The 24323-nt window shown below is 49.3% G+C and overlaps 1 protein-coding gene across 4 annotated transcripts in view; it reads right to left on the bottom strand.

Annotated features, from left to right (window-relative positions):
- Positions 1-2888: 2888 nt before the first annotated feature.
- The window catches only part of CTIF (cap binding complex dependent translation initiation factor), a 145130-nt gene continuing 123695 nt past the window's right edge, over positions 2889-24323 (bottom strand). For all 4 annotated transcript variants that reach the window (XM_084224763.1, XM_084224762.1, XM_084224761.1 and 1 more), the window contains 3 exons: positions 23663-23818; positions 9266-9319; positions 2889-7414 (listed from right to left, as the gene is read on the bottom strand). In XM_084224763.1, the coding sequence (XP_084080889.1) occupies positions 7199-7414; positions 9266-9319; positions 23663-23818 (426 nt within the window). In that variant the 3' untranslated portion in view covers positions 2889-7198. The remainder of the gene's footprint in view (positions 7415-9265; positions 9320-23662; positions 23819-24323) is intronic.

Raw genomic sequence — 24323 nt, forward strand, 5'->3', positions numbered from 1 at the left:
TCCACTCATTTCTCGGACAGTTCCATGGACAGGGACTCCCCCTCCTCCCTGGGCGCCCCCCCTTCCAATGCCTGACCCCCCTTTCCATGGAGAAATTCTTCCTGATGTCCAACTTGATGTTTTGGCTGCAAGGCCACATGTGTCGGGCATTTGGACACCAAGAATGGTGGGGAGGACAGAAACACTGATGCATTTACCCTGGCAGGGCTGGGAGGAGAGGAGCAGGGGCTGAGGCAAGCCCAGGACCATGGCAAAGGTGATTTCCCCCATCAAACCATTGCCATCTCCTGGCATTGCTCCCCCAAAGTGGAAACTTCTGATGGGGAAGCTCTGTGGGAAGTTATTGAAAAGGTCTGAGCTAATAAAATCCAATTTGTTTAAATGTTATTGCTACAGCAACACAACATACATTGAAATAAAGCACTTTGGTGAAAAAACCTGGATGATTTAGGACAGAATGCAATTTTGAATTCCTGGCATTTTTCTTGAGAGGGACTTCACATTTTTTCCCATTGGCTCTGGGCAGACAAAGCCAAACATCCATATCTGGGATCATCCATCCTCAAGACCCCACACTCACCTGTAACAGCAAGGATATCCACAGTGAACCCTCCAAGAGGTACAGGCAGTGTCTGCATTCCTGGAAATGCTTACATCAGTAATTTGCAGCCCAAGGATGCAACATTTATTGCAGAAATCTTTCTCTAGGTGTCCAGAGAAATCCTGGGGAGCAGGACAGGCATCAAGCTAGGCTCAGCAGTCACATTTATGTAGCCACACAAGTCTCCAGCTTTCTAATTGGAGATAGTGTAGGATACAAAAAGGAACAGGCCACAGTCTTGCAATGTGCATTATTGTTTTAATATCACTGTTTTTCTTGCATCCCAAGCAATAATCCTTTAACCTACAGTCCAGCTGGCAAACAGAGCACCAATGCAGTTACATTAAGGTTACTCATCTTTGTTGCCCACTTTGCCACCAGCAGGAGCATTTAAAAACTCCCCTTAAAACTCAGCAGAGATATGGAACTGCTGCAAGAGGAGAACATCCTGCATCCTGGCTATTTGCAGGTTTGCCACGTTGAGGGAAGCCAAGCAATCTTACTCTGATCCACGGAGTCTTTATTTGCTGCTGTCTGGGTTTTTGGCAGACATGAGGAATTCACAGAAATACTCCTGCATCTTGAAAGCTTTGGCTCTGTAGTGATGCCCATCCATCTGCTCCTAATCTTGTGTTACTGCAGGTTATTTTCTCATTTAATTCATCTTGGTGGTCCCAGGGGCCCCAGGGATGCTCTCTGCTCTTGGCTTGTCTGCTCCCAGCCCAACTCCAGTGCTGATAAACTCTTCCCAGAGCCGGTCCAGATGCTTAAACTCCTGATTATGAACAGGCCAAACTCCAGCAGGGTCTGGCTGTAGGTGGAGCTGCAGGTCTGGCTGCAGGTGGGGGCTCATGATGGGGATGTTGAGGGGTGAAAAGGGTGGCACAAGGTCAGATATGCTATTTCATAGAATCAAAGAAGGGTTTGGGCTGGAAGGGACCTGAAACATCTTCTTGTTCCACCCCCTGCCATGGGCAGGGACACCTTCCCCTCCCCCAGGTTGTTCCAACCCCCATTCAACCTGGCCCTGGACACTCCCAGGGATCCAGGGGCAGCCACAGCTGCTCTGGGCACCCTGGGCATCACCACCCTCACAGACAAGAATTCCTTCCCAATATCTGTTCTAAATTCTACATTTTCTTGAATCCAGCTTTCTAAGGCTCAGTTTCAGGCCCATCATTGCTTAAAGGAGCAGGACAAAGCGAGGTGTGCAGGGAATGGACATCACTCTGGAATCAAGACAGCTCCACTGATGATGGGCAAGGTAGGGAGTTTCCCACAAAGCCCTGCTCTCTGCAGCAAACACTGGCTCTGGGAGGAGGTGAGCCCTGGGGGAGTTTGGACGTCTCTGGTGCTCAGCTGTGTCCTGTGAGCCCCTGACTTGAGAGGGAGAAGATGCTCTGGCATCAGGGGAATGTGGGGATTGGAGGTGTGGGGAGGAACATGCACGGGATCCTGTGGGATCCTGGTGGTGTTTCCACTCCTTCTTTCACCTCCATCTGGTTTTCCCCTCTTTTTTTATCTCCCTCAGGACAGGAGGCAGGTATTTCAGTTAGCCAAAAATTAATGTCTTGGGCTTGAGAAGGGCTTTCCAGAGGAGACCTTGGAGTAATCCTGTTTTTTCTGAGACTGGCCCAGTTGGTCAGAGCACAGTGCTAGTAATGGCAATGTTGTGGCTTCCTCCCTGTGTGGGCCACTCACTGAAGAGCTGGACTTGATGGTCCCTGTGGGTCCCTTCCAAGTCAGAATATTCTGTGATTTTGTGACAAACATCTTAAGTATCATTTTCAAAGTCTCTTTTTAACAGGCAGCGGTGGTTGGCAAGCCCTTGTTGCTGTAACACTGGGTGGAATGTATGTGATTAAATTAGAGGGTCCTCTAAGGACCCCCAGGCCCAGCTGAGGTAGGACACAAAGAGGTGGGAAATTCACCTTGGGCAGAGGACGGGGAGCAGGGGAGTGGGCAGCTGTGGAGGCAGATCAGGAGACAGGCTCAATCCATCATCCATGGAGCTCTGAGCCCTCTGCACCATTCCCACAAGCTTTCACCCTCACCCCTGTGAGGAGTGACAGGGAGAGGCACCAAGCCTCACAGGAGGAACAGCAGGATGTGACCAGTGCCAGGAGCACTGAGCCATCCCCACAGAGCCCTCCTGAACTGTTTCCACCACGAGGGACATTCTGCTCCCACCACCCACATATTCCTCTCCTCCCATCCTGAACTAAAGGATGGTCCCTCCCAGAGCAGGAGAAGCGACAGCGCGTACCCACAAAGAGATGGGGAAATGTCAAGCTTTAAACATTTATTACTCAGATGAGGCATTTTATAGCATACAGTGGGTCTGGATGTTCTATAAACAAAGACTGAATTGCCACAAAGAGTTATGAGCTCCCTTGTTTTAACAGTCTCTGAAATGCTGAAAACGATGAGCTTGTGATTTCTCTAAGTATGAATATCTAGACTTTACTCTCCCCAAAACCTTTTTCCTTTTTTTTTTTTTCAGTTTTAAAAATTTTTAAAGCGCTTAGTTTAACAAATATGATTAAATTAAAAATGTTGCTTTTTCAAATGCAAATAAATACATAAAAAAAAAAATTGCTAGCATTAACTCTGTGTTCTGCAGGACACCGCAGCTCCCTTGGCTATTGACAGTGGACTTAGCAACCCTTAGTATAATTTCTTCTGAAAAAATACTGAAAATATCACCAGGACTGCTTAATAGCTATCACCAAGAAGAGCAAAATTAGTGTAAAGCCATAAAATACCCAGCAGGGAAATTAAAAAAAAAATCATATCTAAGATTTTGAGAGATTTCCAAGTGAGGGGTGTTATAAAAATAAGCACGAAAATAAATCATAAGTTATTCTGACAAGTTTTCTTTCAAAGCCATCAATCATGCCAAGAATAGATAGTAATTAATCTCCTTCAGGGGAAGAGGGGAACCAAGCAAATCACTTACTTTTCCTTTTTTTTCTCCCCATTTTTGTTTCACCTCCATATACATGAGACTTCTCTGAACAGCAGTGGAATCCCTCACGGGGAAACCAAGCAAGTCACTTTCTGCGTAGCAAAACTCATCAGTTTGCAAAGATTTTTACCAGGAATGAGGTGAATAATAGTCTGGGGAGCCTGGCAGGGTGTCAGCAAACCTGCTCTGCATCCCAGGGAGATGGGCACAGAGGTGATGCTGCAGCCACTCGTTTCCACACCACCCTGAGGTTTGGCCCCACACACATTTGGCCCAAGGGGTTTGCTCTCTCCCTTTGCTGATGTAGTTGTATGGGGACAACACAGTAAAACCCCACACAAATACTTTTATTGAGCAGCAAAGATGGAATCTGGCTGATTTAAGGAGATGTAGCTGGTGGCTTTGCACCCAAAAATACATGTTGGAGAATTACGCTCTTTGGCGATCGTTTGTAAAGTAATCCAAAAGGTTAAAAAAAAAAAGAAAAAATAAGAGAGAGAGAAGAAAAAACTCCAGGATCCCCAGGTGCTTTCACCCCCGAGAATTCCCCAGCGCTGTTCCCCATCCTGCCCATCAAATGTCCTCATGGCACCTCTTTTCCCAACACGGTACCCTGGTGAATGATGTCATGCGTCTGCCGGCTTCCTGATGGTGGACTTCAGAAAGATACCACTGGCAGCATGTAAGTTTTGGGGAGAAACCCCCATTTTTGGTCAACATTTTGATTCTTGTACATCAACAGAGTGACTGATGTATCAAAGCAGTTAATGGCTGGATGAATGTATGCTAATAGCAGAGATAAATGGCAAGACATTAAAAAACGACGGATTTCACATGAAAGTTCTTCATTTCCAGTGTTGGAAGGGAAAGTCACGGGCCAAGCCTGGTCAGTGGGGGATTCAGGATTGCCCCACAATGAGAAAATTGAATAAACTCTCACAGCAGGTAGGGGAAGGGAAATGCTTTAGGAGAAATACTGCCCTGTGGCTTACACTTTGACTCTGAATGCCTCCTGATGCACTGATGGGTGAAAATTCAAGTTTTTAGAAAAAAAATCCCCAATTATCTGTGTTTTTATTTTCTTTTTTCTTCTTTCACTACATCCCAAGAAAAAGTTCTGTGAGAAGTGAGAAGCTGCAGGGGCCAGAGTGGCAGTCTGGATCACTGCTGGCAGGATCCCTGGCACCCCAACCCACCAGGTTTCTGTCCCTGCTATAGGACTTTGCTGTTCTTAAAAAAAAAGAAAAAAAAAAAAGACCAAACAACAAGACAAAACTGTTTTTCAGGCCTTCTCCCAGAAGACTGACACTCTGCCTGAGTGCACTGTGATGGGTGTTATATCCCCTTCTTCTCCACTCCTTGAGAATTCAGGGAGCAGAAAAAACAAAGAGCAATGGGCACAGCCCTGAGCCTTGTAATACTGATGGGCTTTGCCGTCCTAATGAAGTTCATCTGCTCATTAATACTATCAAACCACATTGCTACTAATGAAGCTGACCCAACACAAGGCGCCGTCACTGTGCAAAGCTCCTGGGCTCGAATAAGTGAAGCAAAAGTTAGTTCTTCCAGGCAATTCTAGTGAACTCAGCAATCATTTTGCTGCTTTCTAGGTAGACAGGAAAACTGAAGCTCCTGTTTCCAGCTCCTCTTGCTCCAAGTGCAGAATGAAAACTGGATCAGCAGACAAGCAGACGAAAATTCAGGCAATACTGAACTGCAGCATCACGATGCTCACCCCCCTGCAATGCCATTTCTGCTGAAATTTTCTGCCCTTTAAATTTTGCAGCAAAAGCTTCCTCCCCATCGCAGACAGACCAACACATTCATAAGGCACCCAAGAACATACTGCACATCCAAGGAGGCTAGGGTGAAATATCTCTTCTCTACAAGCCACCAGAAATGCAACTTTTTGCTTGGAAAATGGGTTTGAACTGCTGAGCTCAGGCTCAGCCTGCCTGGTCCAGGGTCCATGTACACCATCCTTGTGGCATAAATTCTCTTATCATAAAAGGAATACATTGAACAGTGAGAAGAAGCCGGGATGAGCTGATGGCATCATGCCTTCCTTGGCTCCTGCAGGCAGGATGGGGCAGCCTGCACCCTGGCTATGTTTCACTGGAAAAACCACCTGGAGAGATTTCATAAGTCAAAGTGTTGCTAGATCAGCAAATAGGAGCCCACCTATTTGGGATCTTCATGATTCAGGCATTGCCCTGGACCAGCCTCTCACCCTCCGGGTGGCACTTCCCCACCATCCCCCACAGCTGTCCTTTCCCTGGGATGCTCCAGCAAGGAGCCATGAGGGTATCCTGGAGACCCCTGGGGATCCCCAAGCACACCCTGCCTCTCTGAAGATGTCCCCCATTCCCTCGATGGCACTGTGCCACTTACACCGAGCGTGGGACAGAGCTGCTCCTGCACACTGCACACACCTAGGAACGCTGGATAGCATATTCAGCTAGTTAGAAGCCAGGCTCAAACTTCTATTTTTGGCTTTTTCTATTTTTCCCTCTTCTTTTTTCCTTTTTTTTTTGCTATACGCTGCTTGTCTTCTCTTTACCAGCCTCCAAAAAACATCAAACCTTCATTTCTCCCTTGCCCTGTACATTATTAGGCCCAACTATAACAGGCCTGGATTTAAATGTATAATTACAACCATGACAGTAATAACAATAAAGCACTCCTTCAATGGAAAAAAAAAATTATTACAAAAAAAAGTTAAATGATTATAGTGGCTGAAGAATAACGGCGATTTGAACAGCAAGAGCCACAGAATCCCCTGTTTTTAGAGCCCCCAGCTCAAAGGACACATTTCTCAATCCACCGAGGAGGTTACTGGCAAGATGACGGTGGCTATGTAACTTCTGCAGTGGCTTTAGGACTCCTTTAAAACACTCCTTCTGCTTTAGCATCTTCACATAAACCGTTTCCCAGCTCGGGGGAAGGCGCTGCTCTCCCCGTCCCCGAGCTGCTCACAACTGTCCGTCCAACAATACAGTAAGATAAGAAGAAATTACGAACGCTCGAGGAAAAGAAAACCCAGTGCAAATAAGAAAGTCGTCCCGCTCTCCAATCTGCCTCTGAAGGGGTGGCGGGTAGGTGGGGGAACACACAGAAAGTCGAAAACAAGAGAAGGAGGGGGGGACCTAACGCAAGCCCCGCTTGACAAAAGCCATCAATTATGAGCGTCTGGTGTAGTGTGTGCCTGGCTTTGTCCTCCCGAGACATCTGCTGCGTGCTGTCTCCTGCCAGTTGGCCAGGGCAAGGCAGGAGGACGGCGTGAAAACAATACTAGCCCCCACTTAGATTATTTTTTTTTTCCCTCCTTTTCCAAATTCTCTGTCTTCTTTCGAAAGCCAAACAATAACCCGGCGGGATGCGCTGCTGCTGCTTGAGCAATGAGTTCAGAAAAAGAAACCCCTAAAACAAAACCACGGCAGGGAGGAGGGGTGGCACTTGGCGACGCGGCTGAAAAAGAAACATGCTGCTCCCTCCCCACCCCACGAACGTATTCTCGAGCATGCTGGGGTTTGGTCTGCTGGGGGATTTAAATCAGAAAAGCTCTTGCCGGGTCCCGTCAAGGCGCATGTCTTCTTCTTGTCCCTTACCACCCCACCTTGCCCTGCCCCTCAAGCCGTCAGTTTTTGGATGGTCTTGTTGTAGTACTGCGTGATGGTGGGTGTCAGGGGGTTCCAGTTGTTGGCGTGCAGCTCGATGACCTCCAGCAGCAGGGACCTGGTCAGCATGGACTCGGAGGGACACAGCATCTTGTCGCGTGCTATTGCCAGCAGCTCCGTCATCATCTCGGGCAGCTGCTCCTCCAGCAGCCGGCCGGTGCTCTGCAGCTGTCAGGAGAAGAAGGGGTCAGCCATGCATTACTTGTGGGTCCTTTCTAGCTGGAGACAGTCTAGGATTCTATCACTCTATGATGTTAAAACACCCCTCTGGCTTTTTACAGACACCTCTCCCGTCCCTTCAAATCTGCCCTGCCTGGTGCAGGCAAGGTTAAAGGCGTCATGGCTTTTGAAAACCAAAACCATCCAGCAGCAGGCTCCAAGAGCTGAACACGAAGGGTGAGGCTTTCAAAAGCATCCGCACCAGGCTGCTGGAGGAGTGAATGGTTCAGCTCCCACTGACTTCAAAGACAGCAGCGACGGATTGCTTTTGAAAAAAAGAAAAAAAATCCCACCTAAAAATCATGCTATTGTCAAAACAAAGTGCAGGCTGTGATGTGGTATTCCTGCCTTCTACCTGGCCCTTCATTTACTCGCTGATTCAGAGCTCCCAGTGACTCCCAGTCATTAGCTGGAATAAGCAGAACGCGCCTGTGTGCATAACAAATCCTGCCCTGCCGAGATCTGCATTTATACCTGTCATGCTGCTTTGCTGGAGACAGCCAAAGGCTTTTTCTAAAACAATTACTTCTTGGAGAGCCTCCATTGAGTAGCACAAGTCCTAGGTGGTTCCACAGAGAAGGTCCAAGTTTGGGGTGGACAGTGATGAGTCTGTGGGAGGCTCCCTAAAGCAGAGCTCCCCAAAGTCCTCACCTTAAAAATCAAATCCGCCTCCTCATCTGCTTTGCTGAATTTTAACTATTCAGGCTGCAACTTCAACTGCTCTCTGCAAGAAAAGAATCTGTCCCCATGGGCCCATCACTTCCCAAAAAAAAGTAACCAATAGGAGCTCTGCTAGAATTTACAGAATCATAGAATCAGTTAGGTTGGAAGAGACCTCCAAGGTCATTGAGTCCAACTTGTGACTGATCACCACCTTGTCAGCCAGACAAGAGCACTAAGTGCCATGTCCAGTCATTTCCTTTTCTGAAAAACTGCTGCAGAGCACAGCGAGTCATGGGGCAGCTTTTGCTTCAATACAGCCATTTTTGTGCTTAAAAACTGAATGGAGGGTGAGATTTGAAGGAACCAAGATGATATAATCTTGTGATGGGACCTCAGGTACCAAACTTCCTGTATCCATTCACATGCATCAGGAGCCCAGTGACAGAGTCTCAAGGGCTCTTATCTCACACTAGTCTTCTACCTGAACTGTTCTTGTGAGACCCCACCTGGGATCCTGAATCCAGCTCTGGATTTCTCCAAACAGGAAGAGCATTGACCTGCTGGAGTGAGGCCAGAGGAGGCCGCAGTGCTGCTCCAAGGTTTGGAGCCCCTGTGCTCTGGAGCCAGCAGGGGCTGCTCACCTGCACAAGAGAAGGCTCCAGGGACACCTCAGAGCCCCTGGCAGGGCCTCAAGGGGCTCCAGGAGAGCTGCACAGGGACTGGGCACAAGGCAGGGAGGGACAGCAGCCAGGGAATGGCTTCCCAGGGCCAGAGGGCAGGGACAGATGGGATATTGGGAATGAGGAATTGCTGGCTGGGAGGGTGGGCAGGCCCTGGCCCAGGGTGCCCAGAGTAGCTGTGGCTGCCCCTGGATCCCTGGCAGTGTCCAAGGCCAGGCTGGACAGGGCTTGGAGCCACCTCCAAGTGGCTCCAAGTGTTCATGATCATTGCAGACAGGTTGGACTAAATGACCTCCAAAGGTCCCTTCCAATCCAATCCATTTGATCATTCCAAAATGCACAGAGATCACACAGCTGTTGGGTCTGGAAACACCCAACAGCTGCTTGACACATGCATGGGCAAGGATGGAAGGGGTAAAGCAATGAGATCAGGGCAGAAGTAAAAGTGCTTCCCTACCTCCATGGAACAGCAAAGCACAGCATCTTCCTTCACATCCTGAGATTGCAACAACTGCAAAAGACAGAGGAGACAAACAGTGAGAAACACATGATCTTCCTCCTCCTCCTCCACCCTTACAACTTTCCCTCTATGTCTTTGTCCAGCTTGGCATTCGACACATCCAGGAGGAGAGGACACAAATTCAGAAGGAGTAAAGAAAACAGACTGTCCACACAAAAATTTGAAGTAAGCAGTGACAAAACATGGGGTAAAATCTAGATTAACAACTTTGTAATGATTTTGTTTAGGCTACATTGCTTTTTTATCCCATGATAGGCAGTGAGAAAACACTCGTTTCACATACGGAGAAGGAATGCAGCCAGTCAGAAAATCAGTCAACAACACTGGAGTAGCACAGATCTAGGCTGTTTGGAGAGGAAGGACTCTGCCACCTACCCCTGAACCTCTCCATCCCCGTGGGGACACTTCTGACAGCCCCAAAGGTGCCTGAGCTACCTCCAATTCACTGTAGTTAATACGGCTCCTTCTAGGCTGGTTACACAGCGCTGCAAGGGCAGGGGTGCCAATGAAACTATGGAGTCTCAGGTGCACCAACTCCAACCCTGCTCTGCTCTCCATGAACTCTGTGTTACAAACACAAGCTTGTAAGCAGGAGCAGCTTTCAGGAGAGACCCAAAATGTTGTTGGGCATGGCACAGCACAGTGCAGGAAGATGCTCATCTCTCTTGGTTCAGACTCAGGGTGTGCAACAAGGGTCAACAGCTCCACCTGACAATGGCAAAGTGTAGTGTCTCACCCCACAAACACTGAAACCATGAGCAAGAACCCTGAAAATGGGACCAAAAATATGGATTTTTATTTGTTCTCATCTTTATGACAATTACAGGTACCAGGAACACTCAAAGCTACAGCCACTTTCATCCCATCACTTGGGAATGAACAATCCCTGATGGCCCTGAGCTAATCCCTGTGTGCAGTAACCACTGAGCAAAAGAAGAAAAGATGGGAAAACTGGCTTTGCTATCATCTGACATTCATTAGAGAGAAGCAGACTTTTAAAAAGCAGTTGAACTGATTAAAACTGCCCATATAAAAATTGCTCAGTGTAACTAAATGTTACTCCAAAGTCATATCCATTAGTTAAAATCAGAATTGGGACTCTAGGCCTTACCATCTCTCCATCCCATTCTTATTTTTCCATGTTTCCTTTCCTCTACAAATAAATGTCTGTTTACCAGCTCCCCGTTGTCTGGAAAACAGACAGGGGAAAGAAGAGGTAACACAAGGAACTACCACAGCTCTCAGAGCTTTGTCCTCTGTTTTCAGCAGAAAGCAGATTGTTTGCTTTGAGGATGGCGTTCACAGCATCTCACTGAGCACTCTTGTCCCAAGCTTCAGCCAGGGTTTTTCAAATCATCCAACAGGTTTTTTTTCTACCCCCACCCGTTCCCCCAGTTTGTCTTTCTGCTAAGTTGTTTGGAAAATGTTGGTTAGGCCCAGCCATGTGCTCTGAGATAAGTTCTCACAAACAGTTCAGATTCCTCACAAGAAAACATGAGATTATTTTAAACCCAACACCAACAATGAAAAAAAAATATCAGTTAGGGAAAAATATAAACAGGCAGTAGTCCAGATATTCCCTCCTGGGGTATTTAGCTCATGAGCATGGCATGAAGCAGGGCTGCAAATAAAGTAACAGACAATACCTTTTAACAACACCTTTCTTATTTTTGGTATTTTTTAGTAAAGAACAAAACACAAAAAACTAAAGCTTGAAAGTAGAGTTAGGATTGACTTCAGCCTTTCCTTTGCCATGGTCTCCTCAGTGATCCTGCTCCCTGCCCAGGATATGTGGTCATAGAAAGGCTGCAACTTCACTAGCCCTGGCTCCCACACACAGGGTTGGGACATGCTTCCTTACCTCAAAAGGTGTTTGTGAGGATGAACATGTCCCTGTCAAGTGCTCAGATACTTGGCTAATGAGGAACAGTCTCACCTACCTATGATGAAACAGAGAACACATTCTAACCCCAGCCCTGGGCAGGCTCCAACTTCACGCTGCCCTCATGGGCACCTGATCTTCATCTGATGTGACTTGGCTGAACAAGGACAATGTGTGTGCTCCAGTGTGTCCATCAGGGTGCCATGCTCCACCTTGTCCATGGAGACACCATGTGCTCCCCCTTCTCCATGGAGGCACCATGTGCTCCACCTTGTCCACCCAGGCACCATGCACTGCACCTCATCCACCCAGGATCCACCAGCTCCATTGCTCCAGAGGCACCCTGCGCTCCACCATCCCTCCAAGGCACCATGTGCCCCACCTTGTCCACCCAAGTACCACATGCTCCACTGCTCCAGTAGGCTACCAAGGGATACCAGTCTGAGCCTCTGCCAGAGACAGGTAGGCTGGGGAGGCCCACAGCCTGCCCACCAAGCCCAGGCACATCCCTGTGCATGAGGGACAGCCCAGCAGTGAGATCTGCTGCTGCTCTGGAGAACCAGGGTCCAAATCCATGGCCACAGATGGTGGCCAGCCACTTGCACCAGAGCAAGGGACTGAAGCCTGCAGGATCAGAACAATGACATTGTTTTTCTGTGTGTTGCTGACCACGTTTGTAGCATGCTGGGTGTAGGCACTATCTGCTTCTGAACCCTGCATGACAGAGCAGGAGGAGATCAAGAAGCCTGGCATGGGCACTGAACCTTGCTGATTGCAAGGACTGTGCTGCCTGGGGTCCCACCATGGATGTCCTCACCCATCAATGACAACTTGCTTGTATTTCTCAAAGGCTATTTCATCCCCACTGATGGTGCCCCATGTGAGCACCAGGCACTCAAAGCACTGGGGAGGTTCCTTCAGCCAGAGCACAGTGTTTCCTAAAGCTCTCTGTGACCCCTGAGTCAGACCTGACCAGGGCTGGGGAAAAAAAAAAAAAAAAAAAGAAAAAAAAATGTTCTGAGAGCTCCAGAGCTCCACAGAAATCACAGCCATAAAGTCCGGGCACTTCTGCGACCACGCAGCCAAATGCATTCACTGTTTGCAATCTAATTCATATTTACTTAAAATATTTTAAGATAAACACTCTATACCCATTAAATTAGCACTCCCACATTGGAATTATTACTTATTTAACTATTTATAGCTGCTCCTCCCTGCTGTGTGCCTCTACCCAAATCCCACTGTGGGCACCATCCCATCCCTCTCCACCAGGTTCCCACAGGGCTCAAACCAGCTGGAAGATGTGGACAAGGGATCTGAAAGAGAAGCATGAGGCAGACAAGAGGGCAGGTGAGCTGGGACTCACAAGCTCCTCAGTTTAACCTGTAATCATCCCCTGGAGGCTGGGGCTGTCTGCGAGAAAAACTTCCCTTTGCTCTCCAGCTGGTTTCCCCTGTATCGGGCGAAGCTGGGCAATGAAAGCAGCAGTTCCTGCTGGAGAGCAGACAAAGAGTCTGCCTGATTTCCTAAGAGAGGAGGCTGCATGCCAGAATCTGCCCGGCCAGTCATATAATACCCAGCCTCAGTTGCGAAAGGCTTCTCACTTTTTTTTCTGGTGCTGGACTCGCTGCCTTGCAGACTGGTGTGAGGTATCAGGCACCTTCTCATTCAAATTTCTATTTCTATTTCCATGCATCTCGTGGGAGAGATGAGCACTGGACAAGGTCCTCTGCAGAGCCAGTGTGCCCAGGTGGGATTCGGGTGCTAGACATTTGCATAAGGAACCCAAACTAAGTTTTAGGGTCTGCTCCTGGGAGTGCTGTGTATCGTGGTGAGTTGCAGTGCCTTGCAAGGTGATCGCTGAGCTCAGCTAGTATCCATGGCATGTTATTGGGACCCATCTCCCCTGGCCTCTACGGCCCCAGAGCCTTCTCTTCACATCTCTGCAGAGGTAAGCATCGTAAGCCATACGAAGTGGACACACAGCCATGGCTGAAGGACCAAAGGAGCCCTAAAACTGCAGCTATGCTTCATCACAGACAGAGCCAGCTTGGTCCTCCTGAACAGCAAAAATGCATGTGTATGGGGTGCAGGCCACCAGGAGCAAACCAAAAAGCGAACACAATGGGACTCACCCCAAATATTTGGGTTTATTATCTGCTTTCTGATATCACCTGGCCTGATGAGAAGCTGAAGTGCTTGCTTGATATTCTCAGGGGTGCCCACACCACGAGGATGACAGGAGAACCTGTCCCACCACCCCTTATCACTAAACCACGCAGATTTAATTGTGTTCTTCAGCAGCTCTCCCCAGGAGATGGGGTGGGAGCAGCCCAACGCACGCATTACCCTTTCCAGATGCAATGATACTTCTCCTGCAAGGCTCAGTGCTAATTACTGTGTACGATATTGCTTGCAAAATGACACATAAGCAATGCTGGCCACTAACTACCCCTTAGCATGCAGTGTTTCATGACGCTTTGGTGATGACTCCAGCGTGAAAGTACAAGAAACCTGGAAAATATCCACCCAGAGCCACGGAGAGGCTGGGATGAGACGCAGGGAAAGCTGGACTGACCGCAGCCCACGCGCTGCTGGCCCCAGCTCCCCGACGGGCATCTTGGGTTCATGGGTCCAGTGGCAACAGGCACGGACACCCAGGCAGCCTCGGGGCTGAGGCTGCCCACAGGTATGCTTTTCATCTGCACCTGGGTCATGAGGAGGTGCCTCCCAGTATTCCCTCTCCCAGGGACTGTGGAGCATGACCTCAGGGGAACCAGCGTGCTGCAGACACATGGCCCAGGTGCAGCAATCGGCCCGCTAGTGTGGAGCAAGGCCACGGGGGAAAAGGGAGACACATTTCCTTCAGGAAGATCAGTTATTTGTGCCACTTGGAGCTTAAGCAGAGGGGACATAATGTAATAGAAGCATGGGAGTCCTGCTTTTAACCAGAAAGTGCCTTGGGAAGGGCCATGATGGACTTGGTCCTCTGACGGATCTGTTCCAGCTCTGTGATTGGGATCATCATGGACACCCCCTTATGAAGGGAGCTTATAAGAAAGATAAGGACTAAGTTTTTAATATGGACTGTAGCAACAGGCTGGTAATTTTCATCTAAAAAAGGGGAGATTCAGACTAAATAGATGGAAGGACTTGTTTACAATGAGGGTGGTGAGACCTGGCACAGGTTTCCCAGAGAAGCTGTGGCTGCCCCTGGATCCCTGGAAGTGTCCCAGGACAGGTTGGACTTGGAGCTTGGAGCCCACTATCCCAGGGCTTGGAGCAATCTGGGCTAGTGGAAGGTGTCCCTGCCCATGGCAGTGGGTAGAACGGGATGAGCTTTAAATATTTCTTCCGCGCCAAAGCATTCTGTGGTTCTGATCCCCTATATCTGACAGCGCAGTTTAGGTGCAAACACAGCTCTGCAGGAAGTCTTAGTGCTCTAATAGAACACAGCTGGGGAAGTCCTGCTCCCAAAACCTCCTGGAATCCCTACAGTCTGCTAGGTGGGTCCTCCTGGGAGCCCAGGCCAATTCTGCTTCACGGTCTCTCTGCAGACAGACATCAATAGCAATTTTCTACCTTTCCAGCAGCCCCTTATTGACCTACTGTCACAAGTCTTCAAGGAAGATGTCTGAGATAAGATCCATGGGACTGCATGGCTCTGCATGGGGAGAGTCACACACTTTTCTGAGACACAGGCAATGGTACAGCTTCCCCTCTTCTCTTGTCACAGGACACAGGATGGTGAAAACAGCCGGGACTTGGGAAAATGCAAAGTACAAACAAGGTTGTAGGGATGAGTGATTGCAAAATGCTCCACCACAGGGCCAGTTTCAGGATTTCTACAATTTGCTACCATCAGATCTATCAGTTCCTTGACCCAGGACATCAGAAGATCAACTGAGCTCATCCTGTGCCTACCAACAAGCTGTGCCAGCACCACCCCCTCTAAAGGGGTACCAAGTCCCTCTCTGGAAATGAGGGACGTCAGAGAAGGCTGACTTTCTCTGGGGAAGAAACAAGTGAGCCCATGGAAACAGACTTCTAGAGTGCACAGGCACAGATGAAATCTCTTCTGCTTACCCATTTGATGTTGAGGTTGCCCAAAGACAAAGTTTTGGGGGAAACCTTTCCCTGATGGAGCTGCCTGTGCTGATCTCTGCACAAGGCACAGGTTCTGCCATGCTCCAAAGTGTGATTTGTTGGAATTTAAAAACACAGCTGAGCTGTGAGAGGCAGTCTATGTCCAGCTGCTTCCACTAGTAAAGGTGTAGGCCACTGCTGATCACACAAGCAGAAGCAGCTGCCCAGATGAAGAGGCACAGGGGCAAGGAGCTCTGTGCTGAACAGCTTGTCCCAGCATGGCTGCATCAGAGCCACGTCCATAGCAGACACTTTTTCTAACACACTTTGGACAACCTAAATGAGTTTTTTGGTGGCACCAACTCCTTTTACATTGATGTGCTCCCCTCAGCTCCGGAGGAGATTTCTGTTCTCCTATTACACAACCAGGACTCCCCGGGAGGATGGTAAGAAGAGATTAGTTTGTTTATTGCAACGAGTAAACCAAAATGTTGGTTATCCTCCTTGTCAGGCTCCTGAGGAACTCAGAGATACTTAACAGCAAATTGAATTAAGGCCAGAGGAACAAAATCCTGTACCCAGTCGTGGGAAACTCCTCCTACTCCTTTCCACTGTAGGCAAGGGAAACCATGAAACACGACACTCTCTCTCCCCGGATCTGGAACAGGCAGAAGAAATTCCTGGGAAGATGGAAACCATTAAGAGGCAATTACTGGAGACAATGATGAAGAAAATTTGGTCACTCATCAACCCAGACGCTGCAATCCAACAGTAGCCTGGTGGTTACACATTCCCTGGCTAGGGGTGGACCTCCAGGATCCGAAGGTGAGCAGGACAGACGGACCAGAGCCACCCGGTCTGGGTGCACAGGGAGTTCAAGCCACCCAGACGGCTGGCTTCATCCTGCCCGTCCAAAGACATAATAACCCTGGGAGAGGAGGATGTGATCTCATCCCAAGGGTCCCGGGGAAACACAAAACATGGAAAGAAACAGTGGCGAGACCATGGTGCTTGATTGCAGCGGGCTCCACCCTGGCTGGCCGGAGGCTCTGCGCTTTCCTGGCTCTGCAGAGGCAGCGAGAGCGCAGCGGCAGACGCAAATAGTTGTGTTTACATCCCATTGAAAAGGTTTTTGGGAACTAACAATGGCTGGTATGGAGGGCGAGGGAGAAAAACAAAGCCACGCGAGGAGGAGGGACCATCCTGTGAGATGGTATCTGACTTCACTTCTTTATCTGCACAAATTGCTTCCTCTGACTTCTCCACGGGTCCCAGAGAAACGAGGGTGGCATTCTCCCTCCTCTATTTAAGATACAACACCATGGTTTTGGTGCTGGGACTCAATGAGTTCTGTGGCTTTCCAAGAATATGTTCTTGCACATACAATACTCAACAGGGCAGATGGGCTTACAGGCACTGGGCAGCCCTCCCTGGTTTGGCCTGTCCTCATCTGCTCCCAAATAACACCTGACCTCCTCCACCTTAACTATACCCTTTGATCAAAATGACCAGGATTAAAGGAAATCTATTGTTTCCTAAATGGCCTGCATTCATAGGAGTGTTTTTGTCAGCACATCCATGGGGGTCTGGGGGTGGGGGAACTTTTTGCATGGTTAATTATTTTTAAATGTATGGCAGGCACAGAGGTTACAGGGACATACACCCCTGCCCTGCGTGGTCCAACAGACAGACATCCACCCTTCCTCTTTGCAGACTCTGCTCCTGCACTCTGCCTCCTGTCATGGCTCTGGAAGTCCACATCCCCTTTACATCAACATGCCCCACTTGCTCCAAATCCCAGACCTTCCTCCCAGACCTTCCATGCCTTCAACCCACTTTTCCTGGACTTCCAAGACAACTCCCCACTTGTTCTCCTCATTTCTCCTTCCTCCCGGTGTCCCTGACCTCCAGCCCCCCATTTTCACTCCTTCTCTGAAATCCCTCCCATGACCACATTCCTCATTCATCCTCCATCCTTTCCCCACACAAAACACTTCCCAGTTTGTCCCAGTCCCACTGGGCTGGAGACCAAATCTTCGATTTTTTGCAGAACCAGATAGGGGGGACCAGAGGGAGACTTCTGTGAGGATGCAAGTCCCCTTCTTCATAAAAGACATATTTTCTCTGTTCAGATCTGGCCTCATGGAGCTTCCTGAGTGGAAGTGTGGTGTGGGGTCAAGATCTAAGCCCCTAGGTGCCATTGCTCATTTGAAAAAGCAAAAATTCTGTTTCGCTCTCTGACTTGGAGAGTAATATTAAAAATCCTAGCATCTCATTATACTGTCAAAGACCGTTTTTTCAACTCAAAAGGCTGATGCTTTTTAAAAAGTGAGAGTGATTAACAAAACACAACACACGTTAAAAGATACAATTTTCTTTTCCAAAGAGCACCACCCTCCTCGCTCATCCGACTGCAGCCGGGAAGGTTTTCCTTTTTCTTCCTCTGAAGGAGACAGTGAAAAGGCAGTGCCCTCTTGAAGTTCAGACGTTAATTACTGTGTTAGAATATTTTGCTAAATTACGCAGCATGGCCCCAGGAGATAACAGGCACTAAGAGAAGGGAGGGGAGTGGATACCCGTCTACACGCTGCACCGCAGACTCAGACGTAGGGGGAAGGCAATTAGACAGGGAGTATTTATCCTCCCTGCACCACCACCCCGAGGCTTTCAGTCAGCAGCGTGTACCAAGGCAGGGAAGCGATGGGAGCGTGCCAAGATTTTAAACGATGCTGAAATGGGACTGTCTCTGCCAACCAGACTGGAGGTAGGAGACAACTCCTGCAGAGAAGCAACTGTCCTGCCTGCTGCCAGCCTGCTGGGTCTGATCTCTGCTGATTCACAGCGCCTGGGAGCAGCCCGTGCTCCCTAGGGTTGGTATTAAGACCCTAAAATCATCTGTCTTGGGTCAGGCCAATAACTCCACCCCTCTAAAGGGGATACCCCTGGGGTACACAGCCTCAGAAGCACTAACCCTCTCAAGCTGGAGGGATCTCTGTGAATGGGTCCTGCAGCCTCTTGCACAAAGTTTTGAAGTTTAATTAGCCTTTCTGTGATGAGCTGCTTCCTGGGGTTTGCTCTGAACCTACCCCAGCAGCCCTGTCCAAGGCTCAGAGTGGGATGGTGCCAAGGCAGCTCCCTGTCACCCCTGATATCCAGCCTCTTTGTATCCAAGAAGGACAACCAGATGGGTAAAAAAAATTAGTTGGATTATTGGGCTCAGAGGGTTGTAGCCATTGGGTTCCAACCCAACTCTGCCTGAAGGCCAGGAATGATAGCAACTACCAAGTTGTTATCCCATGACCTGCCCTATTTAGCATCCTTATCCGTGATCTGGAGGAGGTAAGGAGTGCAATCTCATGAAGTTTGAAAGTTGACAGCAAGTCTGGGATATACTGAAATGTATTCAAAGAGCTACCAATGAGAGGCACCTCAGTGGGGTGAAGCAAAATGCCAAGAGGAAACTTGAAACTTTCAACAAAAGATCAGCCCTGTGCAGAAGAGCACAACAACATGGGTGAGGAGTGGGATAGGGTTATTATGGGGAGTGAGAGCGGGCAGAGCCCTCCCTGTGTTGCTTGCCTGTGTGGGATATCAGCTGGTGAGGTGCCTCGAGAGACCACAGTGGCATTACTGCCACATGGCATCACCTTGAGCCTGAGTCCCTCGAGCCAGTTTTTCCACCTCCCTGCTCTGCTGCTATAGGCAACTGCTCAGGTTACCTGGCTGCTGAATGGCATTGTAAGAACAAACAAATGCATCCAAAGCAGCAGTTGGCACCAATCACTGGGGCTGGAAGTGGCTGCTCCTGGCAGGAGGCTGGCAGGGAGGTGACAGCTCCCATTCCCAGGGGCACCTCCTAGGTTTGTACCCCAACAACATCCACTGAGGATGAGACAGACAACAGAGGAGGGAAACCTCCCAAGAACACCCATCAACAGCTACACTGGGTGTGATCCCTTCTTCCCTGCAGACCTCAGATGTCACCTAAAACTGGCCTCAAGCCTGGGCCTGGGCCTGGGCTGATCTAGTCCTAATGGTCCCCCTCCCCAGCAGCACCAGGGAACGAAACTGGGAGGGCACCAAGCTGGGGTGGCCCATGGCCACCCTGCTGACTCACACACAGACATGAGAGCACAGAGCTGGATGAGGGACAGACAGCTCCAGCCGTGCTTAGGGAAGAGCTAGGGAAGGCAAAAGTGGTGACAATCAGTGAACAATAGATGGCAAATAATATTATTTATTTTGTCCACATCTTCAGTAGCCACGGGGCACTTCCTGCACTGCGCACAGGGCTCTGATGGTTCAGCTGACATTTGCTGCTTCCTTGCCTTAACCACCCATTTTCTCCATTCTGCTGACTCTGCCAAAGGCCACAGAAAAGAATAAATAAGGCCAGGCTGCAAGAACCAAAGTACCTTGGTTCTTCTCTTGCTTTTAGTTGGTTCTGGGGGACACGCATGGCTCAGCATGGTCCTTAGTGTTTGGACACAGGGCAGAGGCTTTGGAGTAGGAAAGATGTCAGCATGTTCACTTCACACCACCCTGGAAGGAGATGTTCAGGGACAAATTTAGAGCGCTTTTGTGAAATAAACTGAGCCCATAGTCAAGAGGGCTTATAGGGCTGGAAGGAGAGAATGGGACATCACTCTTGTTTAAGACCATCATGACCTCCATGCACAGGAGACAGAACAACTTCCTAATAATGCTAAAAGTGCTTTCACCAGATAAAAGGCTCATGGAAGAATATGGTCCTGCAAGATGCCACCACTGCTCCCAAGTGAGAGCAGCCAGGTCTGGAAGCAGGCAAGGGTCAAACCCACAGTGCCCTGGCTGCAGCATAGCCATCCCTGGGGAAAGCCTTTATCCCAGGAACAATGCCGTCTTCCAGCTTGCCCTCGATTCCCCGAAGCTCTGAGGGAAGAATAGGAGGAAAGCGCTTTTATTTCTATTTAACATCTCTGCTTTGTTATTCTTTTCCCAGGCTTTCCAGATCTGAGGACTGCAATAGTTCTCTCATTCTCATCTGCAATGGGCTCGCCCTCCTTTTCCCAGTCGTCTCCAGGTCTGATCTTTGGGCCAGCCTTGGGTATCCATTGCCCTTCTCTAACCTAAAACATGCACTGTTCTACTGCATCAAACTATCATCCAAACGCACTGTGCTCTGTTAAACCATTTTAACGAGAGCTGGACTCACCTTTTACTTCCCTTGGCAAACCCTCTCTTTGCCTAAAATCCCAACACTGACCTCACCAGACCTCGCTGTGAGGACACACTCTCAGGCTGCACAAACCTCACCCCGAGCCCCTCAAAACAGTCATGGAAATGAAACTTTTTCATTTGGTAGGGATTCTGCTCCTGGCAGATGCCATCACAGTGTGGGATGTATTGGTAGTCCCTTCCTTCTCCCCCCATTTCAGGCTCAAGTGATGGAGGAGGATGCAGCAGAGCCCCCTGGGAGGGGAATTTGGCTGCACTGTGCTTGAGCCAAGGGGCACAGCTACTCCTTTGGTCCCCAAAAAGCTGCCTGGGTGAGGTGGCAGCTCTGACCCAGATTTCCTCTGCCATGGTTAAACACCCACCGACTTGCCTGACACAGGGCCTGCCTGCTTCCCAGAGGACAGCAATGGGCCCTGGGTCAATCAGCCAGCAAACCCCAGCACTTATCACTCCAGCCTCACCTGAAATGAACTTGTCTTTTTTTTTTTTTACCCAGCCCACAAAACCAACCCATCCACACTGATCGATAAATAGCACTGGCATTGCCACTCAATGCCCCAGCCATGTCCCCAGCTCCTCCCCACCCAGCACTGATGTCCTCATGGCCACCCTCACCCCTCCCACACAGCTAATGATGGTGTGAATAAACTTTTATTTGGGGGGAAAGGAGCTGGAGAGAGGAAGCTTTGCAGGGGGAAGGGAAGAGACATTCCTGCCTCAGTCATCAGGCAATTTTCCCCTTCCTCTTGCTCACTGCCTCGCTGACCTTTGGCTGAGTCTGCCAGAGCTATAAAGGAAAAGGAAAAAAGGAGAAAAAAAAAAGAGAAACTAAAAAGCAAGCGACCTGAAAGGACAGGCAGAGGGAGAGATGTTATCTTGCCTGTGCTAATGATTTATGGTCTAAGGATGGGTGGATGGAGGCAGAAGGAGCTGCGAAGGACTGTGGGCAGCACAGAGGGAGTTTGCTGGAGAATAATCAATATGAAAGGAATTAGGGGTGAGGGGCTGAGACTGTACTTGGGGATGTATGTTCTGATCAGCAGAAGGGGAAAAAACCCATGGTGAGTGCTACTACACCTTGTGAACCTGTCCTGAGGCACATGGGAGTCCCAAACTTTAAAGACCATGGTGACACCCCTTTCTCTGCTGGGCCACCAGCCCATGTGGTTCACGGGGAACACCAACGGATGAACAGTCTGCACAGTAAGGGACTTTCCACACTCTCACAGAGCACCCAGCAGGGCCAGCCTGTGCAGACGTCCCTGTCCTCTCTGGGCTGCAGCTGGAAAAGCACACCCCCACCTCCTCGGCTGTGTCTGCAGCCCACCTTTGGCCCTGGCAACCATCTGCCAACCAGAGCCTGGCACTGCTGATAAATCGGTGACCCTTTCCCCTGGGCTGGCCCTGTGCAGCAGGATTAGCTGGCAATGACAAAAAAAGGCAGCAGAATGAAAACCCATACCAGAGCCATGGAAGAGGGGTGAATCAAGGTTAAAGCACTGCAGAGAGAGCAGTCACAGAGCAAGCATTTTGGGGTAGGGGAGCCAGAGGAGTTAGGCTCACCCATGTCAGCTAAGCTGAGAGACCTCTTAGAAATCACAGAGTAGCTGGGGTTGGAAGGGACCTAAAGATCATCTCACTATTAAAGATCATCTAGTAAAGTCATCTGTGACAAACAACACCACAGGGACAGACCTGTCCTGCTAAGGAACAGAGATGTATTTTTAAGAGCAAATTTACGCATGACATCTTGATATAATTAGTGAATCTTTTTATGGAGCTGCCCTGTAGCAAAAAATATCCTTGATATATGAAATTCATGTCCTTCTGCACACCTCTAGCTCACCACCATGTCCCCACAGAGCAGAAGGGTGACAGGAGGGACAGCGACAGCACGGCGAGGGCAGACAGGAGTGGGCAGGGAAAAGCTCTGTCAGAATCAGGGCTGTGCTGTGTCACGATTATGATGGGAAGCGGATGGGCACGGGGGCTCTGCTAGACGTCAGATCTTCCCCAGAAGGTGACACATACCTCCGTGGGCAGAGATTTTAGGGAAGTTCGGCTATTCTTAGCGTCCCTCTCCCATCTCCTCCTCTGGATATGTCTGCCTTATCATGAGGCCTGCGCTCCTCACTGCTCCAGTCACCATCTGTGAGCTCTGCCCACAGTACTACCACCCAGACAAAATGTTTATGGCGCGTTTGCATTCAGAGGAAAACTTCCCATGCATATAAAAAAAGTCATCACCAGCACTTTCTTTATCCTTCCCTTGCCTGAGGTCTAGCGGAGAACTTATTTTACAGAGAGTTATTTATGGCCTGACAGAAGCACCACTGACAATTTGAGATTCACAGCTCCAACCCTGGGCAACAAGACGGGTTTTTCTGAGAAAATTTTCTACAGGCACCAGCAGGAGACAAAGCCATCTTTAAAACAAGATGGAGGGAAGCCCTCTCCTTCTCTATGGAACATTAACACTTGAGTTGTCTTTTCTGTTTGTACTCACTGAGGTTTCTGCCACCACTCTGAGCCATGGGGAGCCAGACAATGAGCTCATCAGGAAATCAGGTTCTGAAAAATCCCCAACCCTGGTGACAGGGCTGGGTTTCTGCTGCACTGGGTTGCATCTAAGGACATAAGGGACTTCCTTTCTCTCCCTCCTTCCTCCCCTTGGTCTGTCTCATCTATTCGGATGGCTTCACCTGCTTTAAGAAGCTGTTTAAGCTGCTTAGGTGGGGATTTTCACAACACTGGGATTTGCAAACTACAGTGCTTGGTTTGCCATTCCAACTTTGGTCCTTTCTAGCCAGTGGACAAAGGGAGTGTGTGCTTTAACGAGCAGAAAGACGATATGTAAGTACTTTTGAAGTGTGAAGTGTTGGCAGAACAAATGTCCGGGAATTATAAAGCAAAGATGGAATCCCAGAATGATTTGGGTTGGAAGGGCCTTAGAGAACCTCTGTCTAGTTCTGACACTCTGCCATGGGAACCTTCCACTATCCCAGGTTGGTCCAAACCCTGTCCAACCCAGACTTGGGCATTTCCAGGGATGGAGCAGCCACAGCCTTTCCACGGACCATAAGCATCTTTGCACAGCAGCCAACAGCTTGTCCCACTGTTGGGGAAGGACAAGGTGGGAAGGCATTTACCTCCCTGAGGCAGGTGTAGATGGGGCAGACGAGGACTCGGAAGGGCTCCCCGGTGCTGCTCCTCATGGTGCCGAAGACCTCGCAGAGGAAGGTGATGAACCCCAGCCAGCGCTCCACGTCCCGCTGCTGCAGCTCCTCCCGCATGGAGAAATCCTTCTGCAAGAGGCACAGAGACAAGAGGCTGCATCAGCAACACCACGCCACCACGGCAGAGACAATGGCTGTCTAGAGAGGGAATTAGGAGGAAATTGAAACTCGGGGTGGGGGGAGGACAGACAGACTGACTCTTTAGTAACTGTGGGGAGATTACTCAACGCGCGCAGAGCGGCTGCAATTTCAACAGAGCAAAGCCACCAGAAAGCAGGTACTGCAGAAATATCACCAACTCCTGCAATAACTGCCACAGCTTGCACCAGAGATGGTGTCTGCCCTCTGCACCCTACTGTCCCCCTGACAGACACGGGGTCACTTTTCCAGATGCACCACTGTGTTGGGTTTGGATGGCTTGATTTTTTGGTGAGGAGGGAAGAAGCCAGCACCACCAGGAATGAAAAAAAAGCAGCAACAGAGAGGTTAAACAAAATGCAGGGGAAATGATGGTGGCCATCCTGGGCTTGGTGGTCCAGGTCGACCTGCCCAGCCCATTCATTCCAGTATCTTC

Source organism: Fringilla coelebs (assembly GCF_963513975.1).
Source record: "Fringilla coelebs genome assembly, chromosome: Z".
NCBI lineage: Eukaryota > Metazoa > Chordata > Aves > Passeriformes > Fringillidae > Fringilla > Fringilla coelebs.